Source organism: Manis javanica, chromosome 3, assembly GCF_040802235.1.
Source record: "Manis javanica isolate MJ-LG chromosome 3, MJ_LKY, whole genome shotgun sequence".
Classification (NCBI taxonomy): domain Eukaryota; kingdom Metazoa; phylum Chordata; class Mammalia; order Pholidota; family Manidae; genus Manis; species Manis javanica.
Genome location: NC_133158.1, coordinates 206977068 through 206989335, shown reverse-complemented (window position 1 = coordinate 206989335; position 12268 = coordinate 206977068). Strand labels below are relative to the sequence as shown.

At 45.7% G+C, this 12268-nt stretch overlaps 1 protein-coding gene and 1 pseudogene across 1 annotated transcript in view; both read left to right on the top strand.

Moving 5' to 3' along the window:
• The first annotated feature begins 683 nt into the window (after positions 1 to 683).
• Positions 684 to 12268, top strand: part of TNFRSF10A (TNF receptor superfamily member 10a) — a 36131-nt gene continuing 24546 nt past the window's right edge. Inside the window, exon 1 of the mRNA XM_017653890.3 lies at positions 684 to 982. Within this exon, the coding sequence (XP_017509379.3) occupies positions 818 to 982 (165 nt within the window). The 5' untranslated portion in view covers positions 684 to 817. The remainder of the gene's footprint in view (positions 983 to 12268) is intronic.
• Positions 989 to 10867, top strand: LOC140848554 (eukaryotic translation initiation factor 1 pseudogene; annotated as a pseudogene).

Here is a 12268-nt window from a genome sequence, read left to right as displayed (position 1 = left end):
GGGTGTATGGGAAGAGCTGGGGAAGCCTCACCCACGTGGGGACACCCCCTCCTAGCCCACAGAGCTTCAAGTGCCAATTAGCCTCCTGCGCTCTGCTTCCCAGGGGCCTTAACGAATGTAACAGGGAAGAAAAATCCAGAAGAAGGGCTAAAGTGGGTTCCTCAGTCCTACAGCAGCAGTTGGGTTGAGATAACATGAAGACCTGAGACCAAAGACAGAAGACGGCCCTGGAAACACCACAAGGCTCAAGATGGGGATGGGGGAGCTGTGGGACCTCCAGACGGCCTGAATTCAGACCCTCCACCATGGCCTCTGTGCCCCTCATTCTGTCCACCCAGTCCTTCACTGAGCGTTTGCTCCCAGCCGGACACGGGGCTACTGAGATGCTAAGGTCAAGCTCCAGACCAAGAAAGCCACCCAGGTGGACAGAGCTACAGCGTGACTCTGGATGAATGACGTCCATGCACTCGGTCGGTGAGGGAGAGGAAGCACAGGGGCTCAGAGTGGGCTGAAGGCGGTCGTCAGAAGGAAGGTGGCCCGGGGGTTATGAACAGGAGGGACACTGGCCCTGGATCAGAGACACCTTATGACGGCTCCGCCTGGTTTCCGCTTCAGAGCAGCGGGCACCACCCTTGTGACTCACCCCGCATGGATTGCACAATACCAGCCTATATAAAAGGCGAGGCACGGTCTGGGCATTCGCATCCAAGCGCGGGAAGAACAGTGCGTGCCGGCGGAGGAGCAGCGTCCCGGGCCCGGCCAGTCGGAGGACGACCCCCCCCGCGCGGCAGGAATTACTCCACCGTGGCCATTCCCCATGACTCGGCCGGGTTTCGCCCCGCGGCGGCCGGAACACCGAGCGCGCCCGAAGGGCCCCACGGCGCCGCGCGGACCGAGGGCACCGGCCTGCGCGGGAGCCTGGCCTCCACTCCGGGGCCCCAGGACGCTTACCGTCGTCGTCGTCGTCGGGCTCCTGCTGCCGGTGAGTGCCGCCGCGGTACCTGGAGTGGGCAGGCGCGCGCGGGGGCCCGGAGTGGTTGTGCGCGTGGCGGCGGGGTTCCCGCCCGAGTCACGTGCGTCCTGGGCATGTCGGGATAGAGTCCGGGGGAGAAAGGGGTCTCCGGGCGCGGCAGGGCCTTCCAGGATCCAGGCAGGTCTTGCTGCCCCAGAACCGAACTCCAGAAACAACGAAGATGAGTTGAAAACTCCCTACCAGCATTCAAGGTGCCTGAAGTCCCTCTCCCCCTTGGGAGCCTGTATTTAATTTTAAAACATACTCTTTGCAAATCTTGAATGTGCAGCCCTGGAAAAGTCACATGCCCTCCGGTGACTTCCTCTTCTGTCGGTTCTGACTCCTGAGGGTCCCCACTGAGCAGTTTGCCAAGTTCTTTCCAGGCACTTCCTTGCACCGTACAAAGTACAGGGCTGTAGAAACAACTAACAATTACCTAACTCCGGCCCCGGGGTCTTAAGATTTCCTTCAGGAGGCAGGGTGTGAGGTTTCCGCTTTGCTTTCTCTTCAGAGGCAAAACCGGCTGGTGGTGAGCTCCATGAAATTCGCTACAGAAACCATGGGCGCGCTTCCAGTTCTTTCCCAGGTTGACTGAGGGACTGGCTGATTGCGCTTTTGAGATTCTTTATATATTAAAACAATTCCTTTACAATGACAAAAAGGTTATAGGACTAATGACATTTTAAATGTTTTTATTTAATAGTAAATTTTAAAAAACAACCACATTTTGTACTCATAAAATTACAGAACTTACCTTTAAAATAGTATCTATTAGGTGTGTCAATGAAAAATTCAGTAACTCACCCTAAAAATAAAGGCAGAGTTTTATTTGAGCCAGATTTTGGATCTAGACAAAAAAAAACCCCTAACTCCCAGAGGTTGGGGAGGAGAAATGTCCCCAAAAGCCCAAGTTTACATCAAAGGTGTTTATATCAGCAAAGAACAAGGCAAGAGAGAACTGCACAGGCGTACATTTCATTCATGGAAGGAACGGTATGCAAAGAAAAGAGCTAGTACAGTACACACCCGGGTCAGCCCTTGGCACTGAGGGAAGCTAACGGGAAAGGTAAACATTTTGCTTACCCTTTAACAGGAATGTGGAGATGCGAGATGGGGTTTTTTGTTTTGGTTTGGTTTGCGTAGTTTCTCGTGGGTGGCCATTTTGCAACTCCCAGAATTAATGAAACCTTCAGTACTCAGACTTTAGAAAACGTTTTGGTGGTCCCTAGTACAGCAGGCAGCTTTTCTTCATTTCACAAGTGGGACCCACGTTTAGCATTGCTCCATGAATGGCTCACTTCAGTCAGGCCAGAGTGTCTCTGGGTGAATCTGTGCAGACAAAGTAAAAAATCTGAAGCTGATGGTTTTGGGAGTGTGAGACTGAGACAGGAACCATGGGTGCAGTCAGAGTAGGGTGAGGGCCTCTAAAAAAAGACCCCTACCAAAACTCCATATTAAACAGTTAAGCCAAGTCAGAATCACAAGAATTGTCTAAAGTGCAATATCAAACTAGGAATATAAGCATTCTTTAGTGAAGATTAGTTAAAATTAAAAAGCCAGGAATAACTTAACCTGGAATGTTTGAACATCTCCCAGGTAAGAAAATACCTCAGCATAGCCCATGTCTTTTTTTGTATCAATTAAATAAAGCTATTGTAAAATTTACTTTAGCCTGCTAAAAAGCCCAGTTTATCTCTAACTTTATCCAGATGCTGCTTTTTCTCCTAATCAAGTCAATAACTCAACTCACCTTGAAAACAAAACAAACAGCCTTAACTGATGTGCTCCCAAACCAAGAAACTGCTACTCTAAGAATCAAAGCAGTAAATGTCTTATGATAACTACTCAAAATAATCCGGAAAACTGATAAGAAACTTAGTGTCTTTTTAAAGATAAACATTTAGAGACCATGTGGTGGATCTATATCCCTAGCTCTTTGTCTTTCAACAGCCTATAAATCCCCTAGACAGAGCACCACCCAGGCTCTCTTGTCCCTACCTGGGTCATGCCAGGAGCTCTGTCTGTCCTCTCACTGTATCTCTCAATAAAAGTCTCCCCAGCTCTCCTACCTTGACTGTTTGCTAAATTCATTCTTCTGCTCTGCAAACAAGAACCCTGGCATCAAGACCTACCTAGGCCTCTGACATCCCAATTCTCCCCTCATCCCCTAATAAGTTTTGCCTTTTCTATGCATCACATGCTTGTTCACTTCTTAAAAATCTAATGACAAATTACATTAGGTATTTCTGTAAGTTCATTAAGATGTATTTTATTCTTTTAAATAATGGCATACTATTGTATTGCTTGGATGAACCAGTTTATTTTATTTTCCCCTCCTTATGGATAGCTGTTGTGGCCATACCCTATTTAAGTTTTTGCTAATTCAAAGAGCATTGTAGCAAACACCCTTGTTTGAATCATGTATCTGTATAGCCATGTGTACCAGTCTAATTTATAATTCTCAGACTTGGTTGTTGGATCAATGTATTTTTTAGAATTTTTCCAATAATGACAAATTGTCCTCCAGCAGAAGGCTGTACCATTGTACACTCTCACCTAGAATACAAACTTGTGCCTGATTTCCTACACAGTGCAACACTGGGTTTTAATTCTCTGCTAGTCCCAGAGGTTAAAAAAAATAAAATAAAAAAAGTGCACCACAGTGTTCCACTTTGATTCCCTGGTGCTATTACAGATTTTTGGAGTAGATGACCAGGAGACTCGGATTAGGCAGCAGAGGAGGGTGGCCAGGGGACTGGAAATCCTAACTCTGTGCTTGAACTTCCTCATCTGGGGCCAGCTGCTGCCCCAGCCCTTCCTGTAATGCCTTAAGGCCCACATTCTCAGACTTTGGAATGATTGCATTAAACGGCTCCATCCCGAGCGCTTCCCTGAGCCCAGATCCCTGCTCTCCGTGTACTGGGATGGCCCCAGTTCCGTCCTAGGCTTCCCACCCAGATCCCTCACTCTATCAGAGCATAACTGTGAGATGGAGAGGCTCAAAAGCTCAGTTAGGCTGCTTGAGTCCTGATGTTGGAGCAGGAGACGGTGGCTGTGCTCTGTTCCTTTCCCACTTGGGGACCTGGTGTGCCCCCACTGCTTCATGTGTAAAATGAGAGAAGGTGAAAGTCTGTAGGGCCCTTTGTAAACTCCTCAGAGCTGTGTGCGCGGACAAGTCACACCCTCAGTATTGGAATTCATCACTCTGGTGCTGGCAGGTCACAGAGAATGTGATCTCTCCACCCAGCTGTGGCTGCCACCTGCTTACATGGGCACGTTGGTATGGGCCTCCTGAGGTGGGGGCAGGAGCTTCTGAAGAGCAGGCTGGAAAGCTATGCTGGATCATGGAGGAATGCAGAGCAGTCCAAACATCAAGTGATGACAGTGATGGCATTGCAGGGCCCCAGGCCCGGCCTGTGCAAAGGCTTCCAGCTGCCCCTTTGTTGAGCATTTTGCACAAGGGCAGTTTGAAGTTTGAGCAGGAGATGGATAAACTGACAAGGCTGTAGGAGGCTAGTCACCTGAGCCTCTGCTAAGAAGGTCTCAGCTCCTGCTCTTTGGCAGCAGCTAATCTGTTGTAATCCCATTCAATGTATTTTTCATTTCAGGTGTTATATTTTCTTCATTTCTCCATGTTCTGTTTAGGTGTCTGGTATCATGTGTTATCTAGTCTTACGATCTTTACTCATGTGTTCATGTTTTCTTTTATGCCTTCAAGTATTTGTATAAAATCTCTTAACAACTGGTTAAGGTTTTTGTCTATTAATTCCATTCTCTGTCACCTTCTGACTTGTTTCTTTTGCTTGGATTTTCTCCTGGTTGTGGAGATACTTTTCTTCTTCTTTTCATGCCAAGTCATTTACTATTGGATGATAAACACTGTGAATTTTACTTTCTTTGGTACTGGATTTTGTTGTGTTCCTCTGAAAGGTGTTGTATATTGTTCTGGTCACAGGCAAGAAAACTAAAACTCAATTTAATCATCTGAGGCTAACTTTTAACTTCTGTCATGTCTCAAGTTGCTGTATTTGGGGGTTACTTGGTTAACCAGTGAAAGTACAGTTATTTTCTGATAACTAGCCAGCACCAGTGGCTGGTATACCCACTATCGCGAAGGGGAACAGGAATAAGCCATGGGCGAGCCTGGCTCATCATCCAGCCTGCTGATTCCAGTGGTATCTTCTCAGCCTGGGTTGCTTCCCTTTTGTGCATGTTGCAGATAGGCCTTCACCTGGACGCTGGGAGGGCCCCTCAGCACATCTCCAGATCTCTCTCTGTAGTGCTTCTCACCCAGTTCTCTGCCCTGCATTCAGCCTCTGGAGACTGCTGTATCTCCTCAGGGCCCCAAGGCTCTTCTGGCACCCCCTCCCTGAGCTGCTGCCTGGAAATTATCCTTAGGCAGTGCACTGAAGCCATCCCCATGCTCACCTCCTTTGTGTCCTGGGAGCTGAGCTGTTAGTCTCCCACCAAGTAGTTGGTGAGCCCTTCATTCATAAAAAGTCTGGGCCCTGGGGGGCAAAAATAAATGACCCCATGTTTGTCCTGCTCCTGGGAGCTCTGATCTGGTGGAAGAAATGAGACCAGGGACCTAAATGACTAAAAAAAAAAATGGCATAAGATCCACCACCAAGCCTCACCCACTTCCAGAGAAGCTGTGATGGTGCCAGGGAGCCATTCCCAGTGCTGGGACTCTGACAGACATGAAACCACAGGTTACAGTAATTGCTGGCCTGGAGGGTGTGATTTTGATTAAAATCAACATTGTAGGTAAAATTTACACTAATCAGAACAGGTACTTAAACACAAGCTCTGTTCTCAGCACTCAGAACACATGTTAACTCATTTAATTCTCACAACGACCAGACTGTGTGGGAACCACAACTATTGCTGTTCTCTGATGGGTAATGTGAGACACAGGTAAATCCAGTGACATGCTGAAGGTCACCCAGCTATTGGGTGGAGGGGCTGGGCAGGGCAGGTGAGCAGCCTCGGGCAGCAGCTCCAAAGCTGGGTCACTGGGTCCCCTGCTGACCATCCCCAGGTGAGCATGTGGTGCTCGTCTTTAAGGCTGTACTCAGCCAGCACAGGGTCACCGCTGGAGGGTCCCTGAGAGGTCATTTAGGGACTTCCCTGGGGTCATGCAGCTATGTGGTGCCTAGAAGCCAGATGACTTAAATTTCAATTTGATTTTTTTACTACTATTAAAAAAAAAAGCCCGCAAATCTCTGAAGCAGGTCTCAGGGCACAGGAAGCCCTTGAGGACTGATCTGATGTGGGCCATTAGCCTGTTAATTACTGCTCAGTTAAGATAAGTGGTAGCTTTTAGGCAGTGTTAACTTAAAGAGGAAAGAAGAGAGTGTTTGAATTCTTTTTTGATCAGAAAATAGCAGCTAGTGTGAGGCTCCGTCTTGGCCGCAGAACAGACCGACCCTTGCATCACTTGCAGGAGGAGCGAGGGAAGGAACCCCATTCATCCCTCATCTCTGGGAGTCAGTGCAAGACCCCCACGGCCTCCTGCCTTCTCCTTTTCCTTCTGTCCTTTGACCATGCAGTCCAGCGCCCCACTGTCTCTTGTTCACACGCACACAGACCGGCGCAGCCTCACAGCTCGGGCCACACCTTCCATTTCCCTCCTGCAGAGACGACCGCGCACTGGAAAGCCCCCGACTTGATTTTGCCTCCTCCCATTGCCATTACTTTGACTTCATTCCTGCCTGTGATCCTGACCGTGTGGACTTGTCCTCCCAGGTCCACCAGTGTCCCTTCCACTCTGCCTGGGCAGCCCCTCCAGGCTCTTTTCGCCTGTGCCGGCCTGGGGACTGTCTGTGTCTCTGCCGCAGCTCCCTGTGGCCCGGAATAGTCCTAAGGAAAGGAAGGGCCGTGTCTTGTCCTTGACTCCCCAGACGTCACACGGTGCTGCTCAGCAGCCTGCAGGCGCTCTGCCCCTCGATGCAGGGATGACATGGGTCCAAGATGCCCGCACTGATGCTGATCGCACCCCCTCGTCCTGTTCTAGAGTGTGTTTAATGCGGTGGTGGGAGACATGACAGGCAGGTTGAGGACAGAAGACAGGAACCCCTGAACATCACCCTGAGGATTTGCCAAGGTCCACTGGCTCCAAGTATCGAGCTTTTCCTGGGTGGGCCCTGATCAAACCAGCACTTCTAAAGATGATTGGTTGTCCAGTGGAGTGGCAGACTGCGTGTGTGAACCCAGACGGCCTGAGCTGCATTTGGCATGTGTCTTCGTGGTCAGTTGAGTGGCAAGGTAGTATCGGCCTGAAGGAGGAAAGAGGCAGCAAACACGGGCTTGAGATGATTAGGTGCCTCCGACAGGTGAAGCTTCATAGGAGGAGGGAAAGGGATTCAGGGTGGAGTCCGGGTTCCCAGCCAGAGGTCGTTAACAAATCCAAAGAATAAATGGGAAGCAGAGGTCCTCAGAATTAGGAATATGGTCAGCTTATCTTGCAAAACCACTCTGTCTAATTGAGGAGTGGTCTTATCTTGCTCTTGCTTAACCCCCAGGTGTGTGACTTGCAAAAATAATATGTAATTGTGGAAAACTACTGTGAGTTAAGTGCTTTGAAAATGCTATATAAACCCCTGGCTTTGAGTGCTCTGGGCCCTTGTTGAAACCCGCTGCGTCGGGCAGATGCTTGGACCCCAGCTAGCTGGTAATAAACCTCGCTGTGTGACTTGCATTATCGTGAGTGTCTTCTGTCTATTTGAGAGGTAGTCAACTCGGACCCTAACACCAGAGGTCGTTAACAAATCCAAAGAATAAATGAGAAGCAGAGGACCTAAGAATTAGGAATATGGATGTGATTTTTGGATGCAGTATCAACATTTCATTGCCAGCGGACCTGCGCTACACAATGCTAATGAAAGTTTCAGGTTGAAGAGATGACAACAAATGGAAGCTTATATGTCACAGAAGGAAGAACAAAAGATCACCAGAGATAGAATATACCGCGACAAACATAAACGACTGCTTCCTCTTAATTTTGTAAAAATATACCGTACACAATCAAAAATAGTTACATTGTGTGGTTTATGACATTGTATCCACACAATTCATAGGACAACTACAGCAGCTAGAATGGGAGGCAGTGATGAATGGATGTATGTACTTGTAAGTCTCATATTTTATACTAATAATCACACTATTAATTCAGCAATACAACTTAGCAGTGAAAAGGAATGAAGTATTGATGCACAGAACAACATGGGTGAATTTCAAAATAATAATTCTGAGTGAGAGGAGACAGAGAAGAATACATAACGGCCCCAGTCACCGAGCTGCCACTGGGGACTCTGCAGCCTCCCCCCTTGAACTCCCTCGCTTCCAGAGGCTCTGTCCCCTGCCTCCCACCTTCTCCGGCCACTGCCTTCCACGGAAAAGGAAAAGAAATTCCATTTCCACCAAGGAAAAGGAATCCTATTGTAAATCTGCTATCCAGGACCTCCAGTCTTCCGATGCTTTTGCTGATGCAAGTAAGGGTGACGATCTGCTTCCTGCTGGCACCGAGGATTATATTCATACAAGAATTCGACAGAAAATGGCAGGAAGACTCTAACTACTGTCCAAGGGATCACGGATTATGGCGATAAAAAGAAATTAGTGAAGGATTTAAGAAGAAATCTGTCTGCCATAGTACTGCTGTAACTGAGCATCAGAATATGGGGATGTAATTCAGCTACAGAGTGGCCAGCCCAAGAACACATGCCAGTTCTCAGCAGAGACTGGACTGGCTAAAGCGGACCAGCTGGAGGTTCATGGGTTTTAAGTGCTTTTGGCTCTCTGAAGCTTAAGTGAGCATTTCCTTGCAATGAGAATTTCCCTCTGTCCCTTGTCACAAGTTCAAACCCTCACAGTTTGTCTAATGGTTCCATTTGGGGTCTGCTTTTAACTTGGGCTCATGTAACTCCTTCATGCAATAAACTGAGAAGTGCCATGCCTATATATATCAACTTCTAAAAAAAAGGGAACTTCTGTTGTGACAGAAATAGATCAACAGTTCCCTGGGGACAGGAGAGTCAGGGCAGCAGGGAGGGTTACCAAAGGGCAAGGGGAAACTATCAGGGCTGATGACATGGCCATTATTATCTTGATGGTAGTGGTGGTTTCACAGATGTGTACGTGTGTCAAACTCTATCAATGGTGTAATTTACTCATGTAGTTTCTTGCATGTCAACTATTCCTAAATAACTCTTTTTTTTGTTTTGTTTTGGTATCATTAATCTACAATTAAATGAGGAACATTATGTTTACTAGGCTCCCCCCTTCACCAAGTCCCCCACACAACCCCCATTACAGTCACTGTCCATCAGCGTAGTAAGATGCTGTAGAATCACTACTTGTCTTCTCTGTGAATAACTCTTTTTAAGAACATTTCAGCAGACTGGAAACAGTTAAGATTGTATATTTTAATTCCTTTACCAATTGCATATACATAATGGAAATATGTAAAGATAAAAAGCTAATACACAAATAAAATGGCATTTTAAAAAGTAATTACCATCAAAGCATGCAGGGAAAGAGGAACAAGGAGAAAATAGACTGGACAAACAAACAATAACTAGTAAACTTATAGCCATATTTCAACTGTATTAATTATTATATTGAAGCCACTATATTAACTGCTTAAATTGTAGCACAAAATGCTACATTTCAAAAGTGGAAAAGGTTAGAGGGATGGGATGAGAAGGCAAGAACCAACTATATATTATCTAGTAGAATGCACTTTCAAAGTATGACACAGATATAGGAGACAGACCATGAAAATAGTAAAGGGAAGAAATCTCTGGTGGCTGTAAAAATATCTAACGAAGGTGATTCCAAGACAAAGAATATTAGGAGAAAGAGGAGGGAAGGTTTTTTTTGTCCTAATGGGAGGAAAGGCACAGGATGTGGGCCGGAAGCAGGCGGATAGGGAGATTCCCCCCAGCTTCAGCACCGAGCTTCTACTCTCCCTAGGAAGTTAAGAAGCAAGGCCATTGGCTGGGAGCGAAAAGGGATGAGGAGGTGCTGGATAAGAAAAGGGGAAATGGTCTTTTTACAAAGCAGGAGAGGAACCAGTCCAGGGTGATTCAGTGGCTCCAGGCCAGCAGCAGGCTCTCTGTGGTTGTTATCACTGAAGTGTGGTAGTAGTGGTTTTTTTAAATTGAGATACAATTGGCATTTGAAATTATGCTCGTTTCAGGTGTGCAACATAATCACTCAATATCTGTATATGTTGTGAAGCAATCACCACAGTAAGTCTACTTAACATCCAACACCACTCATAGTTATGTGTTTTTCTTCTTGTGATGAGAACTTTTAAGGCCCACTCTCTTAGCAGCTTTGAAAGGTGCAATACAGTATCATTGACTGTGGTCACCATGCAGTACATGACATCCCCAGGACTTTTTTATTTTATAACTGGAAACTTGTATCTTTTGACCCTCTTCACCCATGTTATCCACCCTCTGCCCCTGCCTCTGGCAACCACCAGTCTGTGCTCTGTGTTCGGTTTATTTTGTTTTGTGGCGTTTTGGTTTTTAACATGCCACATATAAGTGAGATCATGTGGCATTTGTCTTTCTCTTGTCTGACTCATTTTGCTTATCAAATGCCCTCAAGACCCATCCACGTTGTCACAGATGTCAAGATTTCCCTCTTTCATGGCTGAATAGTGCTCCACTTTTATATATGCAGCATGATTTCTTTTCAGAATCTATGAGATTTTTTTCTTTCTTTTTATTGAAATATACTTGATATACAATATGGTTTCAGGTATATAACATAGTGATTTGACAATTATATACATTACCAAATGCTTATCATCTGTCATTACTATATTATTGACTATATTCCCTATGCTGTATTTTCATATCCATGACTAATTTATTTAATAATTGGAAGTTTGTACTTCACCTGTTTTACCCATCCTCCCACTTCCCTCCCTTATGACAACCACTAGTCCATTCTCTGTGTTTATGAGTTTCTGTTTTCTTTGTTTGTTTATTCATTTGCTTTGTTTTTTAGGTTCCACATGTAAGTGAAATCATATGGTACTTGTCTTACTCTGACTTATTTCACCTGGCATAATACCCTCTAGGTCCATCCATTTTGCAGCACATGGCAAGATTTCTTTCTTTTTTATGGCAGAGTAATATTCTGGTGTGTATATGTACCATATCTTCTTTTTTTACATTTATTTTTATTTTTTTGAAGAACATTATGTTTACTAGACTCCCCCCTTCACCAAGTCCCCCCCACAAACCCCATTACAGTCACTGTCCATCAGCGCAGCAAGATGCCATAGAATCACCACTTGTCCTCTCTGTGGTTGCACATCCCTCCCTACAACCCCCCAACATTATACAGGCTAATCGTAAGGCCCCCTTTCTTTTTTGCTGCCTTTATCTCTCCTTTCACACCCATCCTCCCCAGTCCCTTTCCCTCTGGTAACTGTTAGTCCATTCTTGGGTTCTGTGATTCTGCTGCTGTTTTGTTCCTTCAGTTTTTCTTTGTTCTTATACTCCACATATGAATGAAATCATTTGATACTTGTCATTCTCCGCCTGGCTTATTTCACTGAGCATAATACCCTCTAGCTCCATCCATGTTGTTGCAAATGGTAGGATTTGTTTTTTTCTTATGGCTGAATAATATTCCATTGTGTATATGTACCACATCTTCTTTATCCATTCATCTGCTGATGGACACTTAGGTTGCTTCCATTTCTTGGCTATTGTAAATAGTGCTGTGATAAACATAGGGGTGCATCTGTCTTTTTCAAACTGGAGTGCTGCATCCTTAGGGTAAATTCCTAGAAGTGGAATTCCTGGGTCAAATGGTAAGTCTATTTTGAGCATTTTGAGGAACCTCTATACTGCTTTCCACAATGATTGAACTAATTTACATTCCCACCAGCAGTGTAGGAGGGTTCCCCTTTCTCTATTTTGAGCATTTTGAGGAACCTCTATACTGCTTTCCACAATGGTTGAACTAATTTACATTCCCACCAGCAGTGTAGGAGGGTTCCCCTTTCTCCACAACCTCGCCAACATTTGTTGTTGTTGTCTGTCTTTTGGATGGTGGCCATCCTTACTGGTGTAAGGTGATATCTCATTGTGGTTTTAATTTGCATTTCTCTGATAACTAGTGATGTGGAGCATCTTTTCATGTGTCTGTTGGCCATCTGAATTTCTTCTTTGGAGAACTGTCTGTTCAGCTCCTCTGCCCATTTTTTAATTGGATTATTTGCTTTTT